At 41.5% G+C, this 26322-nt stretch overlaps 1 protein-coding gene across 2 annotated transcripts in view; it reads left to right on the top strand.

The window, feature by feature from the left end:
• The window catches only part of Plekha8 (pleckstrin homology domain containing A8), a 60278-nt gene that overhangs the window by 9081 nt on the left and 24875 nt on the right, over positions 1-26322 (top strand). For both annotated transcript variants that reach the window (XM_038320110.1, XM_038320111.2), the window contains exons 2-9: positions 12176-12292; positions 14083-14238; positions 15506-15630; positions 18050-18208; positions 19087-19127; positions 20871-21028; positions 22786-22942; positions 23210-23295. In XM_038320110.1, the coding sequence (XP_038176038.1) occupies positions 12176-12292; positions 14083-14238; positions 15506-15630; positions 18050-18208; positions 19087-19127; positions 20871-21028; positions 22786-22942; positions 23210-23295 (999 nt within the window). The remainder of the gene's footprint in view (positions 1-12175; positions 12293-14082; positions 14239-15505; positions 15631-18049; positions 18209-19086; positions 19128-20870; positions 21029-22785; positions 22943-23209; positions 23296-26322) is intronic.

The raw sequence follows: 26322 nt of genomic DNA, 5'->3' as shown, positions 1-26322 counted from the left end.
AAGGAAAAGCTTCTTGTAAGAGGTAAGATGGAAGGGGTGGTAGAATTGCTGTGGATACAGGGAAAGGTAAGGAGCAAAATTTGTTTATCAAGGACAAAGCAAGACCAAGGATACATTCTTTTCAGAAGAGGAAATGACGGAGCGATGTGAGGAGAGAATTAGATCATTAGACCAAGCTGGGAAGTGTGGAGCTTGTACGGTAGACATCACTCAGGACCTCAGAGCAGGAAGAAAGAGTGGGTAAAAACAGTCTTCAAAGAAGACTGACCTGGCTGGGCATGGCAGGAAAGAGTGGAGTGGAGGTGGGGAGAAGGGGAGAAGGGCAGTATTCCCGTGTCACTGATGAGTAAACCAAGGCTCACACGATAAATAAGTTAGAGACAGTGAGCCCGTCCTGCATTACCATCCTGTCTGTGACCTCACGCTCCGTGTCCCAGTGTGGCACAGTGGGATGCTGAAAACACTTGTAGAAATATCAGGAGTGGAGGGGCTCGGTGACTGGCCTAGAGGACGAGGCAGAATTGGCTTTCCGGCTTCCAGCTTGGATGGTGCTGCGGATCTGTTGAGAAAGACACCCAGTGAGAGGGTGATGATGTGCTCAACTTGGAAGGAAACTTCAAAACCATTTAGTTCGCCCCAGTTAATTGCAAAGAAGGCTCAGACCAACTGAATGGCCTGCAGCTATGACTCTGCAGGTATATCAGGAGTCTTGGCTTGCACCAAAATGTCTGGTGCTACATGCAGAAAACATGCAATACATGATAAATATTAGTGCCGTCTGTTTGCCTAGTGCACACAAGAGAGGTATCAGAGCAGACCATACAGGAGGGTCCAAAGAGTTTTGAATACTGGTGATTGTACTCAGCCCCTCACTGCCTGCATTCCCACTCTCTACAAGCCTGTCACTTGTTGAGGTCTGGGATCTTTTCTGTAGACTCTAAGCCTGACAATTTTAGCTGCTAAAAACATGATCTGAGCATTAATTAATATTAGCTAAGGAGCCTGTAATTTGACTAATCACAGATTCTCTGTTTATGATAAGGGGTGTTTCTTCCTTCTCTTCCTCCTCCTCAGTTACTGACTGGCCTGGCACAGCAGCCCAAGGCTTTGCTAGCCACCTTCTGTGTGGGGCCCTGCTAGAGATGTTAAGGTAAAGGTGGGCTCTGAGGAGATCTGGTGTGAGTGCCAGGCTAGATGTTACAAGCTATCAAAGTGGTTGTGGAGGTCGGGGTTACCTGAGGTCAATACATGCTTTATTTCTGTTTAAAATGATTCATACATTTATATAACATAAACAATATATGCTTGTCTTACCCACTGTTCTATTGCTGTGGAGAGACATTATGACCAAGGAAAGTCTTAGGAAACAAAGCATTTTATTGGGGGCTTCTTACAGTTTCAGAGGATTTGGTATGCATGACCTTACAGCAGTAGCTGAGAGCTACATTCTCATGTGTAGGCAGCAGACAGAGAGAAACACTGGACTTGGTGTGAGCTTTTTTATTTATTTATTTATTATGTATACAATATTCTGTCTGTGTGTATACCTGCAGGCCAGAAGAGGGCACCAGACCCCATTACAGATGGTTGTGAGCCACCACGTGGTTGCTGGGAATTGAACTCAGGACCTTTGGAAGAGCAGACAGTGCTCTTAACCTCTGAGCCATCCTTCCAGCCCCTTGGTGTGAGCTTTTTAAAAGCTCCGATCTCACCTCTCAAACACACTGCCTCCAACAAGGCCACACCTCCTAAACCTTCTCAAATAGTTCCACTCCGTGATGGTTAAGCATTCAAATATATCAGTCTGTGGGCTTATTCAAACCATTCTTATTCAAACCATTCTAACACTGTATTATAACATGGGTTAAAAACATAAAAATTATAGTTTTATGATAAAAGTTAAATTTTGGCTTACTACAGAAAATTTGTCAATTCTTTAAGAATTTTAATTTCAGTTTCTTTTCTTAACATTAGTTATTTAGCCTTATATGATCTGGGGAAAAGTTGAATTTTCTGTTGCTCTCTATGAGGGTGAGATTTACACATTTTAAAAACTTGCAGCAAAGGTGGGCAGTGGTGGCACATGCTTTTAATCCCAGCACTCAGGAGGTAGAGGCAAACGGATCTCTGTGAGTTCGAGGCCAGCCTGGTCTACAAGAGCTAGTTCCAGGATAGGCTCCAAAGCTACAGAGAAACCCTGTCTTGAAAAACAAAACAAGAACAAACAAAAAACCTTGCAGCAACTTAGGGAACATTCATACTTCACAGAAGTTTTATGGGAAAAGCTAAAGCTGCAGTTAGTTAAGTGGCTCAGGAGGTTAGTAAAAGGGCTTAGGAGGTTAGTTAAAGGGCTCAGGAAGTTAGTTAAGGGGCTCAGGAGGTTAGTTAAGGGGCTCAGGTTAGTTAAAGGGCTCAGGAGATTAGTTAAGGGGCTCAGGAGGTTAGTTCAGAGGCTCAGGAGGTTAGTTCAGAAGTTCAGGAGGTTATTTAAGGGGCTCAGGAGATTAGTTAAACAGTTTAGGAAGTTAGTTCAGGGACTCAGGAGATTGGCTCAGGGGTTCAGGAGGTTAGTTAAGGGACTCAGGTTAACTTAGGAGCTCAGGAGGCTAATTGAGGGACTTTGCTGCCTTTCGCTCCAGCAATCTGGCCCATTTATTGAAGTCACTGAATTTTCCTTTTATTGATCAAGCAGTGCATTTTTTTCTACTTTTAACTTTATTTTCAGTAAGGGATTTAAGTAATGCTCTTCTCTTTTTTCCCCCTGAATTTCTATACGGCAATATTTTTGGTGAATTTAAAAACTCAATAAATCCAATGTTTTCTTTTTACAGTTCTTCCTGCTTAATGGTGAGATTGTAAATGCCTGGTGCCCATTAATACCTTAATGAGCATATCTTTAAGGCATTCTGGTGAGTTGATGGGCAGAATGATGTGTTCAAGCACACAGATTCTAAAACTATGGGTCCCAACTTTGTAGAGAGTCAATATAATTGAATTTGAGGGAGTTGCACCAAAGCTAAAGGATTTTTACCCACATGAGCTCACCTGTGCTCCATGTCAGACCTTCACTCCACTTTGGTCTGAGCATGCATGCTGTGCACTTTCGCTGTCCCTATTTCCATGGCACGCTGTCTACAAATGCTGCCCAACATCTCAGCCTAGATTTAAAGCTAGTGTGTGCCAGGAACTGGGGTGTTTTTATCTGGGCATATCAAGCTTTCTGCTTTTGAAGACTATAGTGGATGGCTGCTGAGGGGTGGAAAATCACACTCCTTTGGGGACATGGCCTCGGTGCATGGCCCACACCCATATACCTGTGGGAAGCACTGTTTGGACTCTGAACTTATCAATAACAACAAAACATGGGGGACAGGACTTTGGGAGAGAAATGTGGGACTAAGGGAACTTGGAGGGAGAAGATGGTGGATATGAGCAAAACACACTGTATACATTTATGAGACTTTCAAAGAACAAATACAAATATTAAAAATATATAGTAGCTTGCTTCTATTCCTACTGCCATTTCTCAGCCTATACATATCATATTAGTATTATCTTTGGATTGTATTGTATCAGAATGTATTTTATTTTATTGTATTGTGTGGGTATAATTGTTTGTTTGCATATATGTCTGTATACCTCATAAGTGCCTGGTGCCTGGGGAGGTCAGAAGAGGGTGTTGGATCCTCTTGAACTGGAGTTATAGATGGTTGTAAGCCTCCATGTGGGTGCTGAGAATTGAAACCAACTCCTTTGGAAGAGCAGTCAGTGCTCTTACCTGCCGAGCCATCTCTCTAGCCCCAGATTTTCAGAATTCCTATTTGAGAGTGTTTAAAGGATTTTTTTTCTTCTTGGCCCAATAATGATTCTCTTAAACAAGTAAACAGGCTCCCCCCAGGTGAAATGGCTGCCTTATTCTGCAGCAAGGCTGCTGTTGTTGCTGCTGCTGCTGCTGCTGCAGCTGCGGCTGTGGCTTCTTCTTCTCCTCCTCCTTCTCCTTGTCCTCCTCCTCCTCCTCCTCTTCCTCCTCCTCCTCCTCCTCTTGTGGTGCATGCCTTTTTATAAAATTGATTTTATTGAGCTATACATTTTTCTCTGCTCCTCTCCCTTCCTCTGCCCCCCTTCCACCCTCTCCCATGGTCCCCATGCTCCCAATTTACTCAGGAGATCTTATCTTTTTCTACTTCCCATGTAGGTAGGATTCATGTATGTCTCTCTTAGGGCCCTCATTGTTGTCTAGGTTCTCTGGGATTGTGAATTGTAGGCCGGTTTCCTTTGCTTTATGTTTAAAAGCCGCTTATGAGTGAGTAGATACGATAATTGTCTTTCTGGGTCTGGGTTACCTCACTCAATATGATGTTTTCTAGATGCATCCATTTTCCTGAAAATTTTAAGATGTCATTTTTTTTCTGTGTAATACTCCATTGTGTAAATGTACCACATATTCCTTATCCATTCTTTTGTCGAGAGGCATTTAGGTTGTTTCCAGGTTCTGGCTATGACAAACAATGCTGCTTTGAACATAATTGAGCACATGTCCTTGTGGTACAGTTGAGCATCCTTTGGATATATATCCAAAAGTGGTATTGCTGGGTCTTGAGGAAAGTTGTTTCCTAATTTTCTGAGAAATCACCACACTGACATCCAAAGGGGTTGTACCAGCTTGCACCACCAGCAATGCAGAAGTGTTCCCTTTTCCCCACAACCTCTCCAGCATAAGCTGTCATCAGTGTTTTTGATCTTGGCCATTCTTACAGGTGTAAGATGGAATCTCAGAGTTGTTTTGATTTGCATTTCTCTGATGACTAAGGATGTTGAACATTTCCTTAAGTGTCTTTTGGCCATTTTAGATTCCCCTATTGAGAGTTCTCTGTTTTGGTCTGTACTCCATTTTCAAAATTAGATTATTTGTTCTTTTGATGACCAATTTCTTGAGTTCTTTGTATATTTTGGAGATCAGAACTCTGTCTGACGTGGGGTTGGTGAAGATCTTTTCCCATTCTGTAGACTGCTGTTTTGTCTTGTTGACTGTGTCCTTTGCTTTACAGAAGCTTCTCAGTTTCAGGAGGTCGCATTTATTAATTGTTTCTCTCAGTGTCTGTGCTATGAGGTTATATTTAGGAAGTGATCTCCTGTGCCAATGCGTTCAAGTGTACTTCCCACTTTCACTTCTATGAGGTTCAGTGTGGTTGGCTTTATGTTGAAGTCTTTGATTTATTTGGACTTTAGTTTTGTGCATGGCAATAGATATGGATCTGTTTTCATTCTTCTACATGTTGATATCCAGTTATTCCAGCACCATTTGTTGAATATGCTTTCTTTTTTCCATTTGTTTTTTTTTTTTTTTGCTTTTTTCTCAAAAATCAGGTGTTCATAGATGTGTGGATTGATATCTGGGTCTTCTGTTCGGTTCCATTGGTCCTCCTGTTTGTTTTTATGCCAATACCAGGCTGTTTTCATTACTGTAGCTCTGTAGTAGAGTTTAAAGTCAGGGATTGTGATGCCTCCAGAATTTCCTTTATTGTACAGGATTGCTTTTCCTATCCTGAGTTTTTTGCTTTTCCATGTGAAGTTGAGTATTGTTCTTTCATGGTCTGTGAAAAATTTTGCAGCAAGGCTTCTTACACTTCCATCTATAATCTCATTTTATGTGTGACTTTAGCATTTACTGATAATAAATGATTAAGAAGTTTATTTTAAAACAAAAATTTTAGTATATATATAATTCTAGCATTAAAAGTGAGAAGTAAATTTGCATATTAATAAGAGATATATGCTGGTTTATTTTTATATAAATGAAATCTTGGCTGAATATATGACATTGCAGGACAGAGCATCTTCAGTGTTTGAGATAGAGTCTTACTGTATAACTTTGGCTGGGCTAAAGCTAGCTATGTAGATTTGGACAGCCTAAAATTCAGAGATACCCCCCACAAACACATGCCTCTGCCTTTTGAGTGCTGCAGTTAAAGGCATACCCCACTAGACTCAACTCATTTGGATTGTATAATGGTCAAGGCAGAGAATGCCACTTTGTCTAAACACATAGCACAAAATGGCAGAAGTGTTTCAAGGCCATTTTAGACACTGCTGAAAAGTCTGTTCTTCTACCACGTCAAAATTCATTGACTGGATCTCTCTTTCATAATACTGCTATTCATAGTCTTAACATTATCAATAAAATGCTGATAAACTATTAATCTAACTCTGGCAGAGTACTACCACTACCACTACTACAAGATAAGATTTTGAATTCTCTTTGGTCATTTTCTAAAGATACTTTTCATTGTACAAAATCATCTGTCACAGTTATTATAGCATAAATATGCTAAATTTTATACAATATATGTTTCTAAAACTTATGTTTTCAGAAACTAAAAGAATTCTTATGAGTTTCAGGGAGTCAAATTGAAGGATTCATCTCAAACATGTTCCCTTTTCCCCACAACCTCTCCAGCATAAGCTGTCATCAGTGTTTTTGATCTTGGCCATTCTTACAGGTGTAAGATGGAATCTCAGAGTTGTTTTGATTTGCATTTCTCTGATGACTAAGGATGTTGAACATTTCCTTAAGTGTCTTTTGGCCATTTTAGATTCCCCTATTGAGAGTTCTCTGTTTTGGTCTGTACTCCATTTTTAAAATTAGATTATTTATTCTTTTGATGACCAATTTCTTGAGTTCTTTGTATATTTTGGAGATCAGAACTCTCTCTGTCGTGGGGTCAGACAATTCAATGGTCCTGACACCCTCCTCCTCAATTACCAGAACTTTAGGGAAAATTTTTCTTCGTATACTTAACCTTGTCCTCTGCTCTGCCAACACCTTGCCAGGTCCAAGAGACACCAGACAGTTCCACAGCACAAATCCTGGACAGGAGTGAAGCACCCAGCTATCCCATGACCAGCACCCAGCTTTCTCAGATCCCCCAAGACTCTGAAGTCCACAAATCAGCAGGAAGCGGTCTTGAGAACTTAACGTCCTCATCCCCTTAACCTACCATGCCTAACTCCTTGCCTTTTTATTATAAGAGAAAGATAGGACTGCTATAATTCTGATGGCCTGCCCTGTCACCTGAGGACCCTGTCCCTTTAAGAGACAAGCTCTGCCCACTCCCAATCTCCCCCTTACCAATGAGGCAAACTGATCTCCAGCTTGTCTGTGTTCTCTCCTCCTCTTTCTCTCTCTGTCTTCTTCTGAAGAGGCAGCCTCTGCCTCCCTCCCTCCCCATTTCCTCTCTGTCTGTCTACAGTCTGCTGTCCCTTCACACAGCAGGTGCTTTCGACACTTAATTCTCAGACAACCATTTGCAGAATCAGCTTTCTGGGAGACAGGGGATTGCTGTGTTGGTCCAGCCTCAAAATCCCAAGCTCAAAGGATCCTTCTGCCTTGCCTTATAGAGTAGCTGGTACTACCATGCCGGCATACCTGCTAAAGTTTTAAAACTCAATTAACATTGAAATACACGCATGCAGACTGTAGTTTGGGAGTGGTGATATTTAGGACTTAAACACTTTGTTTAATGTTTTGTTTTGTCTTTGAGATAGGGTCTTATCTATGTGGCCCTAGCTGTCCTGGAACTCACCACAGAAACCAGGATGGCCTTGAGCTTGATGAATGCCATCTCTGGTGATAACAGAGGGTGTGAGCTAAAACTAGTTTCTTGGCTCATCCTTTCATGTATGTAGTTTGGAAACATGTTCCTCCTTAATAGAGAATAGCAAAAAGTGGTTTGGGTTTGACAGGAAGATGAGTCAGTTGGCAGGATAACGAGAATGGTGCAGACCTGTAGTTTCCACCAGTCCTCTGTTACCTTGAGTCTTTTATTATCTCCCATTCCCAGCTATCTGCAGAAGATCTTGAAATGTGGAGTAGATCAACAGCCACCTCGCCATTCATGCATCTTTTCTTGTTCAGTTTGCCTTTGCTGGGCTGTAGCCCAGGTTGTCAGCATTGGGCATTAAAAAGAACAGTGTGTCCAGCACTAATGGGACTTTCCGTCCCAGCATTTAATCTCATCTAACAGGAATGGGGTTTCTTAACGTATCTTTTGAGACTTCAGGAACCTTGAGCTTCTAAAAAAGTTCCTTTTGTCAGTTTCTATAGTTCCAAATTAAAGAATAAAGTGGTGCCATATTAAATTCCCCTGAATAATTATATTCCCCCAGGTAAAAACACCTTACAGTAGTGAAGGAGTTGCTTCAATCATTAGTGCAGTGAGGGGTCTCTGCAGGTGTCATTCAGGGAAGAAAGCCACTCAGTGATAAGAATGAAAACCCAGTGCAGATTGACTTTGTCAGCCCAGATCAGACTTTGGGGAGTCTAATGCCAGGCAGTTTTAAAACATAGTACAATTTGAGGAAAGGTTTCCAGGCTACAGTCAGTTCAACTGGTCCAATTCCAGGTGTACAGTGAAGCTTACGGTGTGACTAACTAGAGACTCTTTACAAAGTACGTGTGACTGTGAGGGTGGCTTCTCTAGCTAAAAAGGCCTAAATCTAGGGATAAAGTACTTGTGACATCTCCCCTAAGGATGGGGAATGGTCTAGGGAAAGAGAGTCTGGGATGATCATTCTGGTGAATAGGGTGACACTATTCTTTCAGATAACCAGGTTGTTAACAGCCTCCATTCCCAGCTTTCTGGATGGAATGTAGATATTTGATTTGTATCTCCTCCATTGAGGAGACACCCTGTGTGATTAACATTCCTGGTTCTTTTAGTGCTTCTCAGGGAGTACTAGGACCTCTGTGCCTCCCACAGTTCAGATCCCCAGCCACTCTCAAAACTCACTGCAACTGGGCTGTGCAGAGAGGGGAGGACTTTCAGCATTTTAGGAGCCCTGTAAGATAAAGCTAGCTTAGTATGTTTTTTTAATGTCAAGTTTATCATTTGTATTATTATTATTACTACAGAATCTGGAATCACATTGTGATTAGTGTTTTGTCTTTGTTTAATTAGCAGACTTTTTAAAATTCTGTGCTACATTAAAAGTGGTCTTGAAATTGATGTGATTTATTTAGTGTCTGTTTGAGCCCCAGGGGGCTGATGGAGTTTGAATATGGAATGCTCCTCAAAGGCCCACGAGTTAAGTCTTGGTCCTCAGCTTCATATTGCTGTCAGGTGGCAGAAACTTTCTGAGGAGCCTAGAAAAATGAAGGAAGTGGGGTTACTGAGGGCTTGCTCCAGAAAAGTTGGATGCTGTCCCTCTTCTGCTTCCTAGCTGCTGTGAGGCAAGCATCTTGTATCACCAAGCTCTTGACCACTACCATCTTGTACCACTTTACCATTGTCCAAAGGCAGTGGGGTCCCTAAAACATCTGGTAAGATACTAAGCCAAGATCTCTCCTCCTTGCAAGTTCATTTATCTTAGGATGTTTGTCATGGTGATGGAAAGTCGACGGGCTTGGATCCTCAGACATTTGCAGAAACATTCTCAATGGGTCTAGGGGTTTTTAGGTAAGATTAGCCCTTGAATTGATAGATCAAGTAAATAGAATGTTCCTCCAATCATGTTTTTAGGGCCTAACCTAGCTACTTAAAGATCAGATTAAAACAAAAAGGTAAGAAGGTGCCACCTGCCCAGCTCTAATGAACAGGATGGGGCATTGACCTTCATTGAAACCTACTCCATGCCCCCCATTGCTGACTGCAGATCTTAGGATGAGCTGATTCTTTATAGTAATTTATATTGTATGTCAATATGTGATCCTGTTGCTTCTTGGAGACTGCTAAAGCAGATAAACCCTAAACTTGTTGAAATAGTTATTGGGTATGTTTTAAGTGCTTTCTATGCAAGAATTGTGGTATATATTGGGGGCAGGGAGTGTCCACACAAGTCAAAGTGGCAGGAGTTGAGCTATAAGTGAAAATACTATTATGTATTGAGATGGCTTTCTGCCAGCAGGGAGCCAAGACTTAGGAGTTTGTGTGCTCACAAGGGCAATATAGGAAGGCATGATTTTTCTTTTTAGTTCTCTTGTATACAGGACATGCCTTGGGATAGGTTTATTTATCTATAAATTGAACAAATTGACTTAGGTGATTTCAAAGACTTCTTTGGTTTTCAGATTCTGAGAAACTATTTGTTTCACTGAGGGGGAAGTGGCCTAAATAGTGGCGTAAATAATCAGATTGTTTTGCAAAGGTGTAATGCGTCAGTGATGTCTGATGCCAGGAGAGCAGCGGTGTACTCAGATGAGCGATGGGTGTACTCAGTTGTGCTGATGGTGGCCATCAAGTTTGTGTTTTGGTAAAACTTAAAGTTGAGATTACAAAGTATCGTCTTCCAACATATATTTATGAATTCATCTCAACAAGGTTGCTAGGACTGTGGGCTGTGGCCATGATAAGACCATGGGGCTCTGTACAGTCAACAAAGGATCTTCATCTTTAGGCAGAAGCTTTCAATACAGAAAGTGTGACAGGAGGAATACCTGCAATTTTGAAAAAAACGTTTATCTTTGCTGAGAAAAAAATATATGGCAAGGTAATTGAGTTCAGGAATTATTGAAGAGTAAATGTTGAGAATTAATGTTCATCTAGTTTTATTTAAGGAAGCAAGAGACATGTTTCCTGGCAGGCTTGTGTCTTGCGGGTTCCTAGAAAAACAGGCCCTGATGAGTAGGAAGGACATCTCACCAGCCCTCCCAACTCCTTCCCTTAGATTTAGTGCAGACCATTTAGCCTGGGGGAGTGAAGTGTGGAGTGAGTGGCTCCAGAAAGTACAGCCTTCTCCCCAAACATCAAAATAAGTCACTGTCATTTGAACATCAGTCGGCGTTGTACCCATATTTTTTAAAAAATGTTTTCTTATGCATGTGAATGTTTAGCCTGCATTTGTATGCCTTGGTTGGTGCTCATGGAGACCAGAGAGGGCATTAGATTTTCTGGAACAGTTATTAGCTGGAAACCAAACCATGGTTCTCTGCAAGAACAGCAAGTGTTCCTTATTCTCCAGCCCCTACTGACATGGTTATGCAATCCCCAAGGACCCATTGGATAGATATTTATGTCTGCTCAGTCCTTGGAGCTCTGCTCCAAGTCCCCACAACCCTCGCTCTGGATGCCTCAGCCACAGTAGAGTCACATGAGAGAAAGATAATGTGGCACCTCAAAGAGGAAAACTACCTAACTGAAGATGCCTGCTGGTGTGTGTGTGTGGGGGGGGGGGAGGAATGACTAGCCCAACGGATGTGGTTTTTTTCTGGATATGTTATTGGATAAAATGGAGGAGATAGAGTGCATGCTTGCATTCTCTCTCCCTTTCGTTCTCCCTCCCTCTCTCTGGTGGGCCAGAGTAGTAGCAAGTCTTGCTGTTAGTCCTCATTGCCCTTGGGTAGAATGGCAGGACAGCGGCAACTGATCAGCAGCGGTGTCTACCTTGTTCTGTATTTGTGGGTCTGTTTTTCCATTGCACCCCTTTATGAATTAATGACCAGACTTTGTGGGCTCTCGCTTCATTTAAATCTTGAGGGTTTAAAGATTGCTGAGCTTTGGTTGATCAATAATAAATGGTCAGAGAAATCAGTCCTTAGAGCTCAGGGCTTCTAGGCAGGCTCGTTAGTCTGGACAGTGCATAACCTTTGCTGAAATGACACCGTCATCTTTGTCGTACAGTTTTTAAGGTCCTGATATTTCTTAGACAAGGGGAATAGATGTATGATGACAATGATGTATATGACAGTAATTATTTGTCTTAGAAAAATTAAGAAATAGAGATTACTAGAACTGTGTTGGGGGATGAAAATAAAAATCTCGTGTCACCATCACTTTTTTTGAGACAGGGTTTCTCTGTGTAACAGTCCTGGTTGTCCTGGAACTCACTTTGTAGACCAGGCTGGCCTTGAACTCACAGAGTACTGCCTGCCCCTGCCTCCCAAGTGCTGGGATTAAAGGCGTGCGCCACCATTGCCCAGCTTCACCACCACTTCTTTGCTCCTGATCCTTCCCAACTTCTGTATCTCCCATGACTAAAGTATGTGCCTGTAGGACTGTTTCTAATTTTACAGTAATTGGATCAATGGACAAGTCTTCTCTAACCTGCTTCCTTCTTAGAAGCAATGAAAAGAGCCTCACATCTGGGATTTGGTAGCCTACATTATTAGGTCCCATTTCTACACCTGGGTTGACACCTTACACACCAACAATAATTGCCCTGGCTTTTCCCCTGTTTTTAGGTTGGCAGCCTCGATGGTTCCTTCTTTGTGGGGGGATACTGTCCTACTATGATTCTCCTGAAGATGCCTGGAAGGGTTGTAAAGGGAGCATCCAGATGGCAGTCTGTGAGATTCAAGGTGAGTGACTCTCAACGTGGCAACTTTTTTTTTAATTTTTTGTACCTCCCTAGAAGAATGAAAAAGCACTGGCCCCACAGAGCTTTCTCTGCTGTTCCTGCAGTACAAACTGGAGTATGAGGTCCAGTGTCCTTGCAGTAGAGCCTTGGGAAGAAATCTAAAACTGCAGCCAGCTTTTTCAGGATGGGTTAAGACTGATCCGAAAGCCCATCATTCCCTATAGAGGGATACCTTGCTCAGCCTAGATACAGGGGGCAGGGGCTTGGTCCTGCCTCAAAGTGCTCTGCCAGACTTTGTTGACTCCCCATGGGAAGCCTTATCCTCTCTGAGGAGTGGATGAGGGATAGGGGGAAGGGAGGGAAGCAGGAGGAGGGGAAGGAGTGGGAACTGGGCTTGGTATGTAAAAATGAGAAGACATTGTTTTCTAAAAATAAAAAAGAAAGAAAGAAGAACTGATCAGAATGATGGAATGATGTAAGCACCATCTTCACACTCAACACACATTCCTTACCTGCTCACCTGGGGGCAGAGATTGTTCCTAAGGCATCAGTGATTTTACTCTGGCATCAAACGCGTTTGTGTTTCAATCACAGTCACAGTAAGCAGACACCTCTGGAGCCAGCAAATAGTCTTTACGTCTTAGCTTTGGAATCTTGAGACAGTGAGCTATGTGGCTGAGGTGTTCCTAACTCTTCAACTATCCAATGGGACTAGTTTGGGGAAAGTGAAGGAGAACATGTTTTGCTGGTTTCTCTGGAAGAGCCCTGAGGGTTCTAAGACCCACACATTGGTCTGACTGCTCAAGGGAAGTAGAAAGGGGGATGTGTTCTTGTTTCCTAGAATATCCAAGAAGATAAAGATTGTACCCCTGTTTGTTAGCATGTATATTGGGCTGTTTTCTGTTGTGATAATAAAATACTCAAGTCTGGGTAATGTATGAAGAAAATCATTTTATTTAGCTAATACTATATATATATATATTTCATATATAGAGAGTATGAAAGTCTAAAGTAGGAGAGTGCTAACTCTGGTTAGGGCACACTGGGTACGCCATACCGTGATAGATGGCACCATGTGATAGATTGCAGGGAAGGCAGGTTCACATAGGAAGCCAGAAAAACCAGGGAGGAGCCTTTGTTCCTGTGTAATGACCCCCCTCAAGTACTAATCAGAACCCCGTGAGAACTGTGTAATTACCTCCAAACAGTGGCTTCTACCTCCCAAGTGCTAGGATTAAAGGTGTGTGCCACTGTACCCTGCAAGGTTTCCCTTCTTGATCAGCAAAGCTGTGGAGAAAGGTAAGTGAACAGAAATTAGTGTCACTAGAAGAGTTGGTAAGGACTGGCCCCTCTCTCTGTCAGGAGGCTCAAGAGTTGGCTCAGTGGTTAAAAGCACTTGATGCCCAATAACAGGACTTGAATTTTGATCCCAGCACCCACATAATAAGCCAGGCATCTTGCACACCCCTGTAACCCCAGATCTGAGAAGGACAGAGACAGGAGGATCTCTGGGGCTTGCTGACTTCTACCTTAGCTGTGAGAACACATGCTCAGGGAGCAGCTCTGCCTCAAAGGAATAGCTGGAGAGTGATAGAGGAGAAGAGCTGACCTCTTCTGGCCTTGGCATACACACAGGCATCAGGCTTACGTACCCTAACACACACGCGCACACACGCACGCACATGTAAGCACACCAATAAATTAATAATAAATCTTAACAAAATAGGAAGTTGAGGTGGAGCTGCCCAGGCAGTTCTTACCTAGTCTCACCCTCTCTTTCCTTGCTTCTAGTTCATTCTGTGGATAACACTCGCATGGACCTGATCATCCCTGGGGAACAATATTTCTACTTAAAAGCCAGAAGTGTGGCAGAGAGACAGCGGTGGCTAGTGGCCCTGGGGTCTGCTAAGGCCTGCCTGACAGATAGTAGGACCCAGAAGGAAAAAGGCAAGTATTGATGGTCCTCTTGTCCCAGAACCTTGGGAATTACCCAGAGGCATCGCTGGATTCTCTAACACAGCGTTTTGTATTGTTGAAATGCTATGTATGTATTTAAGCCGAGCTTACACCAGGGTCCCTACCTAATTCCAATTCTGCTTTCTTAGCACAGTAAAAAACATGAAGCCATTGGAGCCAGACACTCCTGGCTTGAATGATGTATCAGTACTTCATAGCTGAATGATTCTGCCATAGGTCACTTAATTTTTCTGAGCTTCATCCACCTCATCTTTGAAAAGGTGATGGTTTCTGCCTTTGAAGGATGACTGTGAGGTCTGGTGATGACGTGAAATGGTGTCACAAAACTTGGCGAAGCGTAGGTGATCCAGAGAAGCCTAGGGTCAGGGTGTTCTCTGCAGTATACACCTGCTTTCCGCTTTCTCCCCTACGGTGGGTGGAGACTTGGTTACCGTGTTGCTGCTGCTTGATGCTTGCTGCTTGATGCTTGATGCTCGCTGACGTCACTTGGTCTGCGCACCATGATGGACTTTCTTTGCACTGTTCAGAGTGTCAAGGCTTGCTTCCTGGCCCCTGGTTACTATTGTCAGAACTCCACAAGCCTATGTGTACACTTGAAGAAATTGGCTGTGCTGAAGGAGCCTTTCATGTGACAGAGGGAGAAAGTCCTACTCTTCAAGTAGACCCAATAAAGTGGCCTCCTTTCCTTGTTTGTTTTGGTGCTAAATCGGGAACAAATTCTCAGCTGTTGGCTGGACTCAAAGCAGGTGATAATATGTAACACTTCCATGAGAAGGAAACAGAAGTGGGAGCAATTGTTTCTGATCCCTCAGCACTAAGGTGAAGTAGAGCCTTGCTGTTAACAACTAGGTGCCATTAACCCTGATGGGTGCATGTACAACCAGTCCTAGACAAAACGCTGTTCCTGGTGGGCAGGTAACTATGATCCCATAGTACAGAGAGGCAGACGCAGACCACAACACTGAGCTCTGGCTCTGCTCCCAGTTCCCAGGAGAGGGGGCTCCCCAGACTCTTCTCTTTCTGAATCTGTGATTGTTCAGTGCATTGTCTCAAGAAATAGCTAGGGTATGCCCTCTTTCTGTTTTTGTCCCTCCCATACCTTTACCTATCACATCTGAAACATACACCATAACCCTCATCTGAGGCCTTAGTTACTCCTCTACTGAGCAGCTACTAACAAGGACAAGGCTGTTTCTTCTGGTGACCGCTTTACCTTTTCTTCTTGGTGTTAACTTAGAATTCGCAGAAAACACTGAAAACTTGAAAACCAAAATGTCGGAACTAAGGCTATACTGTGACCTCCTAGTTCAGCAAGTAGATAAAACAAAAGAAGTGGCCACATCCGGTGTTGCTGACTCCGAGGTAAAGTATTGTTTTTATGACATTACTGAAATGATACAGAAAAGTAGTGCCAGATCGCCTGCGGGCATTTATTCTCTAGCAATCCCTGACTATCTTGGACTTGACTGTTCCTTAGGAGATAGTGGCAGAATTCTGCACAGAAATGTATTGCACTGCTTGGAAGAACATACTTTCCCACCCTCAAAGGAATTTATGATGAATCCATAAAAATCCCAGAATATGGGGGATTTTTAGCTTTAGTACTAAGAAAAAAGAAAGTGTGTTTCTTCCCACTTTGCACTGTCTGTTTTTTTTCCCCCTTGTGGTTTTTTGAGACAGGGTTTCTCTGTGTAGCCTTTGGAGCCTGTCCTGGAACTCATTCTGTAGGCCAGGCTGGCCTCAAACTCACAGAGTTCTGCCTGCTCCTACATCCCAAGTGCTGGGATTAAAGGCGTGAGCTGCCACCACCTGGCTGCACTGCTTTTTAAATAGCTAGTCTTACCTGTATAACAACTATTTCTTTACATGTGTCTACTAAGATGTCAGCATGATGTCTGTCCGTCACTCTTGGTGAGACTGACAGGACTGTTCTCTGTCACAGTAAATGTGCTCTGAAATAGCCCCATACTTTCAGAGATGGATACATGCCAGCAAGGATTTTGATTGATTGATTGATTGATTGATTGTTTGTTTGTTTGTTTGTTTGTTTGTTTTGAGGCAGGATCTCACTATTCAGCTCAGGCTAGTTTTGAACTCTAAACCTTCCTACTGAAGTTTTGGTTTTTTGGTTTTTTTTTTTTTTTCCCTGAGTACTGGGATTGTAGGCATGTGCACCCTTCCCAGTTGAGGATCTGGAACTTTACCATTTGTTAATAAAGTTGCTGTTTAATCATCTCAAAGCATCAGAAAAAGATCCATTCGTCTGTGTGTGGAATTAGTCGCCTTGACTCAGAGAGGGTCTCTGCAGCGCTCTCACGCAGCTTTGGTCTACAGCCTGGGGAGTCTAGAGCGTATACATACGAGTGGCAGTTCATTTCCTTACGGATTAGAAAACCCTCTCACTAATACTGTTTTGAAGTCCTTCTGTTAAACAGGTTTAACTCACTTTCTTTGACTTTTTAAGATCATTTATCAGCTGCCTTGTTGAGTGTAGCACACTGTGTTTCTGGGGATGACAGAACAGAAGAACCAAAAGCCATTTCATTCCTGTTCTTAAAGGATTTATATTCTAGAGCATGGGCTCCCAATCTGCAGGTTTTGTATCTGGGGACATTTAGAATGTCAAGATTGAGGAAGTGCCATTGGTATCTACTGTTTAGAATCCAGGGGTACTACTAAACTTCTTTCAGTGAGCAGGAGAATTGTATTTTACCCCTGTAAGCAGCAGACAGACAGGAAGACTGTCTTAGTTGTTACTGTTGCTGTAAAGAGATGCCATGACCAAGGCAGTGCTTATAAGAGGAAGCATTTAGTTGGGGCTTGCTTACAGTTTCAGACGTTTAGTACATTTTCATCATAGTGGGGAGCATGGCAGAATTTAGACATGGTGCTGCAGAAGAGGAGTTGAGAGTTCTACTTCAGGATCCACAGATAGCAGGAAGGGAGAGACACTGACTGGGCCTAGATTGGGCTTTTGAAACTTTTTCGAAGTCCACCCGCCCAGTGACACTCTTCCTCTAGCAAGGCCACCTACTTCCACAAGGCTCTTCTCCTGTTCTCTCTCAAGGAGTACCACTCCCTGACGACTAAGCATTCAAATATATGAGTCTCTGGGGCCGTTCCTATTCAAACCACCACACAGACGTACACACACATACTAACTAACCCAAAGTTTTGGGAGTGCCAAGGTAGAAGCCAGATTTAGAGTGAACACAGCAGTCTGTAATTAAAGAAATTACAGTGAGAGACTTGGGAACTTGATAACAAATATGGATTACAACTGACAGCATCACCTGGGACCTTTATTAAAAATACATGTCATCTCTTCCTCTTCAATCTCTAGTCAAGAGTGTGGCTCCAGATATTTCATGAACATCTTACATATATCAATATACAGCTGCAAAACACCCAGACAAGTAAACTACCTTAGAAGAAAATAAAATTCCAGTTATCACGATTCCGTGAATTATCCACACTGGGAGCAAACAATGCACAGTGCCTGCATCTTTGCCCAGCACCTAGCACCTAGCTTCTTGTGCAGAGCCAAAAGAAGTTGCAGTTAGCTGGAGCAGTGAGCAAATGAAGGGTCAGAACAGTAAGGGTGTATATGATAACTTGGGCTAGTTCATTTTGTTGTTTGTAACTCGTGCATATTTATCCAGCAACATTCTGACTGGGTATATTAGTATTGTTTTGCAAATATAAGCTTCTCAGGAGATAAAACAGTTGAGTTTTTCATCTTGTAGCAAGACAAAAGACTCTTCTTCTGGTTGTTATGTAGGAGGGAATCAATGTGGGAACTCTGCTGAAATCAACCTGCAACACTTTCCTGAAGACCTTGGAGGAATGCATGCAGATTGCAAATGCAGCCTTCACCTCTGAGCTGCTCTACCATACTCCCCCAGGATCCCCTCAGCTAGCGGTGCTTAAGTCCAGCAAGGTAAGAATCTACCAGCTCAGTTTCTCTCCAGCAGCATTGTGGGACATTAGACGTTTAAGGACACATCCTTTCATGGCTAATACTGTTTATAGAGTGGTTTGCTTTACTTACACTTTTGTATTTGCCCTCGGTCCCCTATGTCTCATCAGTTATTTTTAGTAGTTTGACTCCTCGTACTCTCTTTTAACCTCTTTTCTATAACCCCAAAGAGTCTTCCCTAGAATACTGTTACCCTTACTAGTCATGGTCAGTCTGGCCCTTTCATTAGCCAATAGTAATGAAGTGTAAATTGGATTTTATCTAAACTTTTTGATCATTTTTTCATGGCCTATAAGCTCAGTGTAGCCCTTTCCTGTGTCACCTGCTTTTCCCCCTGACAGTACCTAGCTTGAATATGCTGTTGCTTATGTCATTTTTCAGTGCTGAGAATATACTCTCAGCTTCTCTCCCAGCTTAGCTCTACTTGTCTTCCATTAGTCTTCCCTCAGTCCCTACATTGGACTAAGAAGATCTCTTCTCATACACTCCCCTATTTCCCTAACTTCTGTTGGCTTAAGGGCAGGAATGTCCATAATGCTTACCTTCATGCTGCTAGTGTTGGGTATAATGCTTCACCATAATTTGCTATTAATGCTGAGTAAGGCTAACAAATTACAAAAAGAGCTAGTCACTAGGAATTTAGCTACGAGATCTTTCAAAACCCTATCTTCCTTTCCTGAGATATTTGGATGCGCTTCATTTGGAGGGGACTTAGAATTCTTTCCTTGAGGAGGGCAATCTGTATTATGACTGTATTGACCACTTTCCTATGTGATGGTATTCTAAATAACACTGTTGCCATTTAACACGTGAACTTTCATTTCTTTGCTTTTTTTAAGATGAAACATCCTATCATACCAGTTCATAATTCAATGGAAAGGTATAGTAACTCTTCTTGTTCCTCTTCCTTCTAAAAGTCAGAAACCTGTATCCCGTGTTCCTCATTCTAAAGAAGCAGTGGTGTTGTGATGTGATTTGAGACGGTACCAGAAGCAAACTACAGACTTCCCTGTGCGAAGCTAAACTGCAATTGGCAGAATTGGGCAGATTTGCCATCACATCCCCTGACTTGGTCTGTCTAGAGTTGCTGAGAGTCAGAACATGTCTTGTAGAAGAGCTCGGTGTTGAGTGCAGTGTGGTTTTCCCAGGAAAACTAGTGCTGCTTCTCTGTTTTATTTAGACAAAAGAATTTTAAGTAGCTCCATAAGTTGAAGGATAACTTGCTAGCAAAATCTAAACTAGTACCGTTCCTCTAAATTATTCTTTGCTTTTAAATAAATATATATACAATAAAAACTGTGTATACACACACACACACACACACACACACACACGTGCTGCAAGTTTGTGTAACTCAGTAGTACAATCCTCACTTAGCTTGTGTGTGTGGCCTTGAGTCTAATCTGCAGTACCACCAAGAAAGGAAAAGCTCCCATTACACAGTTGTCAGGGTCTTTACTCATAAAAGAATAAAGTTGTGTAAGCACCTCCATGAATTGATATGGTGCACATTACCCTCTCAAATTACTAAATTCATCCCTTTATATGCTGTCAATATATGGTGTGTGTGTGTGTGTGTGTGTGTGTGTGTGTGGATTTGTTATTAGAAAGATTGCCCTCAGTTTGGTTGCTAATTTTTTTCCTTTTTAGATATTTTTACTAGAAACATTTTTGTAGATTTCTGTTTCTTTTCAGACTTTGGCTCTGTCTGTGTCCACAGGTTTTATTGTAGATTTGTATATGCATTTGAAATAAATTTTTTCTTTTGCTAGAATCATTGTGTAGCTTGAATCCTGTCCTGTTACTGCTTTAATTTGACTGGGTATAAGATACCACATCCCTTTTAACAGAATCAGCTGTTTCATTTAAGTGTCAAACAGCTTTTTCTGCTGCCCTGATGTGTTCTCAGTCCCCCTGTGATCCTCCTGCTGACAGGAGAAATCTCTGCTGGCCACAGTTGCCTCTTCAGATAATTGACTACTAAGCAAACATGTTTAAGTAGCCAGTGTGATGAGGAAAAACCTCCCAGGGAGAAGTTGAAGAAAGTCAGCTAAGTGTTAAATGTGGCACCTGGAGAAAGCCTATTGCACACTAAAGAGCTGCCCTGAGCATTTCCTGATGCTGGTGGAAAGCAAGGAGGTTGAGTTATGTGGTACAGGAAAAGCCATTAAGGGTCCTTTCCCCCTCCCTCCCTCCCACCTTCCTTCTCTCCCTCCCTCCCTCCCTTCCTTCCTTTAAAAAAAAAAAGAGGGTTTTAATCTATAGCCCAGGTTAGCCTAAAATGATGTCACCAGGACATGTGGTATAGGAAAAGCCATTAAGGCTCCTTGTTTATTTTTTTAAGTGGGTATTAATCTATAGCCCAGGTTAGCTTAAGATGATGACAATCCTTTTGCCTCAGTGTCCTAAGGAGAGGATTATAAGCATGAGCCCCCATACTCAGCTTTAGTGGTTTGGTTTCTGTTCTTGCTTTGGTGTCTTCAGGAGACTGAGAGGTTTGGTTTCGTTTAAGATATCTATTTTTAATCAGTGTTTAGTGATTGTGGATCTTCTTGTCCCTTAGAGTAACATCTGGGCAACCTGTGGCAAATTACAACATTTTCTTTTAAACCATTTGTTTTAGGCAGATGGAGTTGAACAGTTGTGAAAATGGATCTTTAAATATGGAAGTAAATAGTGATGAAGAAATCCTGATGAAAACCAAGAGTTCCTTGTATTTGAAATCCACAGAGGTAGATTGCAGCATGTCAAGTGAAGAAAACACAGATGGTCATGTGACAGGTGATGTCAAAAGAAAGTTTTCCATGCTGTATTGAACAGTACACGTAGGAGGACACTGACACAGATTAGCCTCCAAGTGTGCCGCTGACCTAAGGGAGCCTGCTACCGCAGGTCACCTAACTGTCCAGTGTTCTGTTTCCCCATCTTGGCGCTGGTTGTCGTGGCTGTGTTCTGGCAGGTGTAAGTAGTTCACTGACTCCCCCACAATATCCCAGCCTCTATTTAACCCAGACTGTGATGTCAGACTCGGTGTATAACATTAGAGCAGCTTAAGTGTTTCAATCTTCTGGTTTCTAGTAGAGCCTGAGGATGTCACAGTTTACCAGCCTCCATACTTCTGTGAGTTAGTCACACCAAATTCCAGGTAATACCGGTGTAGTTGGGAATAATGTCCTTTCAGATTTACTAATTGCATTGGCACTAATCACAAAGCCCTGTCTTCATATCAGCCAGATTAACTATACTAGAACTGGTAGTTGTGTATTAGGTGGTTACTAAATGGTTTTAAGTTTGAGTACTTAAATGAGTTAATTTCTTCTATAGCTGTCTTAAAATAAAAGGTTCTGTTATTTTTCTAGCCAAGTCAAGTTTTTTTAAATTGTGTTAATCCTAGAAGCTATTAGATGTGGGTCTGATAAAAGTAACACACGTCCTTTAAAAGTCTGATCTCTTGAGTAAAGATTCCCTATAGGAGTCTATGCCCACAGACCTTTGGACAGGCTCTTTACAGCATGAGCGTCAGTTCTTGTGGATTGTGCTTATACTGTGTGAAGTCACCCAATATGTGAGTGCTCTAAGGGAATAGTTTGCTTTCCACAGTTCTGTGGTTTTGATCAGCTAATCAATGAATAGCATTGCTCTCACGCTCTTTTCAATAGAAAATAAATATAAAAACACCGATGTGGTCTGGATAAACATCAAACTCAGAGCAGACATCAGCCACCAGCTGAGCTCGTGTTTACATGAAGTTTGTCCACACGCACACTCTCTTCAGGAAGGTGTACCTCAGACTTCTTGTTTATACACTCCAGACAGTGTTACTGCCTGGAGCCTTCTTAAACTGCAAAAATAGTTACAAAGGGTATACACATACAAAAACCATGGTAGTAAATAAAGACGTTTGTGGCATGAGAATTGAAGCAAGACAAACACCTAAGCCCATGCATCCTTGGTAACAAGTTTGTACCACCCTGCGCTGCCACGACTGCCTAAAAAGCACCACAAGTCTTGATTTGGGATTCACAAGTAAATGTTAACAAGTGGGCAAATCCACAGACAAAGAATATGCTTACAGCCAGGACTGGCTATATTTGTAGGAGAAAGATCTTAGAAATCACTAAAGCCTATTGCATTGCTATAGCTGTTACCATGAGGTCCTTATAATCATGTTTCAGGGAGCAGCAAGACGGCTGAGTTAGTAAAGGCACTTCCCACTAAGCTTGATGATTCGGGTTGGATTCCCTAGAATGCATATAATGGGAGGAGACAGCCAACTCCTCCAAGTTGTCCTCTGATCACACACATGTACAAAGTATATAAATAAATATATTGCAGAAACCAGTGCATCATGTTTTTGAAGAGTACTGAACAATAGTGAAGTAATTGTGATGCACTAATGACTGAAAATAAGTTATACATACAGGCGTGAGTGTATGTGCTTTTCCTGTTCTGTGGTTTAGAAATTTCCACTAATGATTGTATGTTAATTTTTATAATAGTATATAAGAACTTAGTGATAGTTATCATTTACTTTGTAGTCCAAGGTGAGATACTGAAGGAAGATGGAGAGAAAAACCTGGGGAATCATGACAGTGATCTGGCACAGCCTGGGCCAGACTCAGTTTCCTCGCTTGAATCCGTCTGGGAAAACAATGAAGAAGTTATCCCGACTTTCTTCAGTGCCATGAGTGCCAGGTATCCCAGGCCCTTTAACTCCCCGACAGTCAGACCCTATCTTCCCTTTTGAGAAATCAATTGTGACCGAGGATTTGGATTATCAGGGTGGATTATCTCTGTAAAATTATGTTAATGGATTGTTTCATAATAGAAAAATAATGTCTGGGGCTGCTCAGAAATCAGGCAAAGTGGTTTTCCCTAAAAAGCTGTTTCTGTAACATCTCTGAACTGCAGAGTGCTGTTGTGGTTTTAATCTTCCGTTCTCCATGTCACCAAATTGTTCAGCTTTAGTGACATTGAACTTCTGGAAGACAGTGGCATTCCCACAGAAGCGTTCTTGGCATCTTGTTATGCAGTGGTTCCAGTACTCGGTAAGATTGCTACAGTTGCATTATATTTTAGTTTCTAGACTGTTTTCCCATCACAGTAAATTCAAATGATAAATATTCTGGACTTTGTACAGTAAATTGATTCTTCTCAGCTTTTGACATCACATGCCACACAGTGAAAACTGTGTGACTTAAACACTCTTGTATTTTCCCATTCTATTTCTAATTGATTAAGTTATTGATCTTAGGATAGTATAATGAAAACAGGGAATTCTGCTTTCTAGAAAATATTCATACAAAGTGGAGGTAGTTCAGGAACAGGACTTTCATCTGTACTGCAAAGTGGAGGTAGGCCAGGAACAGACCTTTTATCAGTACTATGGGGAAATACCTTACCAGTCAAAAGAATTTTTTTAAGATAAATTGTGTGTATATATGTAGATGTATATGTAGTTGGAGTTTCCTGTTCCATAGCCACTCTCAAATCATCACTCAGAGGCTTAATATTAATTACAAATGCCAAACCAATAGCTCAGGCTTCTTACTAGCTAACTCTTATACTTAAATTAACACAAATTTGTTATCTATGTTTTGTCACATGGCTAATAGCTTGTTACCTCATTTTCTACAAGTCTTGCTTCGGTGGCTCCACTGATTACACCCTTCTTCCTCCCAGCATCTTCAATTTGATTGCCCCATCTATACTTTTTGCCTTGCTATTGGCCAATCAGTGTTTATTTAACAAATCTGAGTGGCAAATCTTTACAGTGTACACAAAAGGATTATTCCACAGCATTTTCCTATTTTGCCTAAGATTTTAATTTTAACATAGTAAAATTATATACAACAGAAACAGTTAAGAAGCAAAAATTACAGTTAAAATAGCCAGTCCATTTGTATTTGGCAAAATTACAGAAGATATTCTATTATTTATCTTATCTTGATGAGTCTAAAGTTTTATATCTATCTAGTCTTTAGCTCCATCAAAGGCCCCAAAAGGGTGAACTGTTATTTAATAACAGGGATATCAAGCTGTCTGGACAGCACATAGGTTCTTTTGTGACATTGGGGCATCCAGCTATGGCCTGCAGACCTGATATATCTGACAGCCTTTCCTTTGAAGCAAGGAATTTAAAGGACTATCCCACCTTGTCTTGGCAAAGCTTCGCAGTTGCCTTTCTTGAGTACTGCTGGCTCAGTTTGGACAGTATATTGTCAGCAATTGGGGCAAGGGCAAGTTCTTTGGCCGCATAACTAGCTTTTGCCATAAAGAAAACAAACAGCATATGGAGTTTCTTCGATGCCCATCATCTTCTTTGAAGTATATTGGTGCTTCCAGGAGCAGATGTGTCTCATTGTCATGAAAAACCTTAGGTTATTAAACATATTAAGTGCCATATTCTGTAGGTCTTTGAAATGTTTGAAGACTGTCTATCTAAATATATCTGTGCATGACCTTGAAAACATACCTAACATGACTATAAGTTTATTATAGATGACTATTAGTCTGTATTTTTCAATTATACATTACATTTTTAAATGAGCTTCATAAACACAATACCTTAAATAAGAGTAGGAATATACATACAGTATAACATAATTAACTTTAAACTTACATGCCAAAATCCATACCAATGTAAAATTTTAAAGATTAATAGTTGTTTTTAGATTAAAGTAGATTCAATAATCTTCCCTTTCATTGTATCATTTCTAAATCCTATCCTTTTTTTCCTTTAGAAAGAGATCTTTGAATTTTACTCCCTTGTTTAGCTTTTTTCCTGGTTTGTAATCAACCCCCCCTTACATGATAATAAATATCTATAACCTATTTTGGGGGAATGTGGACATAGTTTCTAGACTACTTCCTGTTGGTTGGGGCTGCTGGTAATCTTTGGGGGACCCTGAGAAAATTTAGGGTTATGGTTGAGTCTTGACTGGAGTATTCTCCATCCTGCATGTGTGTGTGTATGTGTGTGTGTGTGTGTTTAATTAGTATAAAGGTAGTAAATTATTAATGTGTTGAAATTTACTCTATTATTTATTATGTATGTTTTCCCTTGTTTCTCATGTTTGAGTATTTGGTACATGTGAATATATGTGTGGTAATATGGGTGAGGGAGTGGGTGCACTGTGTGTGCATATATGTAGGATTTAGAGGTTGATATCAGGTGTCTTCCTCCATCAGTCTCCACTTTATTTACAGTGCTCCTCGCAGATCCTATGCCTCCAAAATACTGTCATTATAGGTGGTTTCTGCACCTTCCCAGCTTTGGCATGAGGTCTGGGGACCTGAACTCTGGCCTTCACACTTGAACAAGTGCTCCATACACTAAACATCTCCCAAACCCTATTCATGTTTTTTAAATTGAGGTATAACTTACATCTAGAACTTAGTGTTGTGATTGTAACTTTGATAAATGCACCTACCTATATAGTCTACATTCCTGTCAAAGTAGAGGACATTTTCATCACCCTAGAACATTCCTGTGCCAGTTGTTTCACAATTCTTTGTGAAGCCTGAGGCAGTAATTGTACTGATTCCTGTCACCATAGTTTAGTTTTTCCTTGTCTATCTGAATGGAATCCTGTTGTCTACGCTTGTATCTGGCATTTCTCACTGTGTGTGTTTGGAGATTCATCCCCATAGTGCGTATATTCCTCATTTTCTCGGGTGTCTAGGACAAGAACTTCCAATGTTACTGAGTCACTGAATTACTATCCCTTTGTGATAGCCCATAGGAGCAGACGCTAGCACAGCTGTGCACTCACAGCTGCCTCATGCTGGGATTGCAGTTGCTTCTTCACCTCTTCACATTTGTAGGTACTTCAAGTTTAGGCCATCCTTGTGTCTTCAGTGGCTACCGTGGTAGCTTTAATTTGCATTTACCAGTGACCATGGTGATGAGTATGTTATCATACAGTTATGCCACTGAAAGATTTTTTGTTGTGATGTGTCTCTCCAAATTTAGCCTATGTTTAAAATTGTTTATTTTTATTACTTAGGGTACTATTACTGAAGATGTTCATATTATTGAATTCTGAGAATTCTTTAAATATTTCAAGTAAAAT

This window comes from Arvicola amphibius, chromosome 2 (genome assembly GCF_903992535.2).
Source record: "Arvicola amphibius chromosome 2, mArvAmp1.2, whole genome shotgun sequence".
Classification (NCBI taxonomy): domain Eukaryota; kingdom Metazoa; phylum Chordata; class Mammalia; order Rodentia; family Cricetidae; genus Arvicola; species Arvicola amphibius.
Note: the sequence above shows the minus strand (reverse complement) of the source record. Positions and strands in the feature narration are given on the sequence as shown.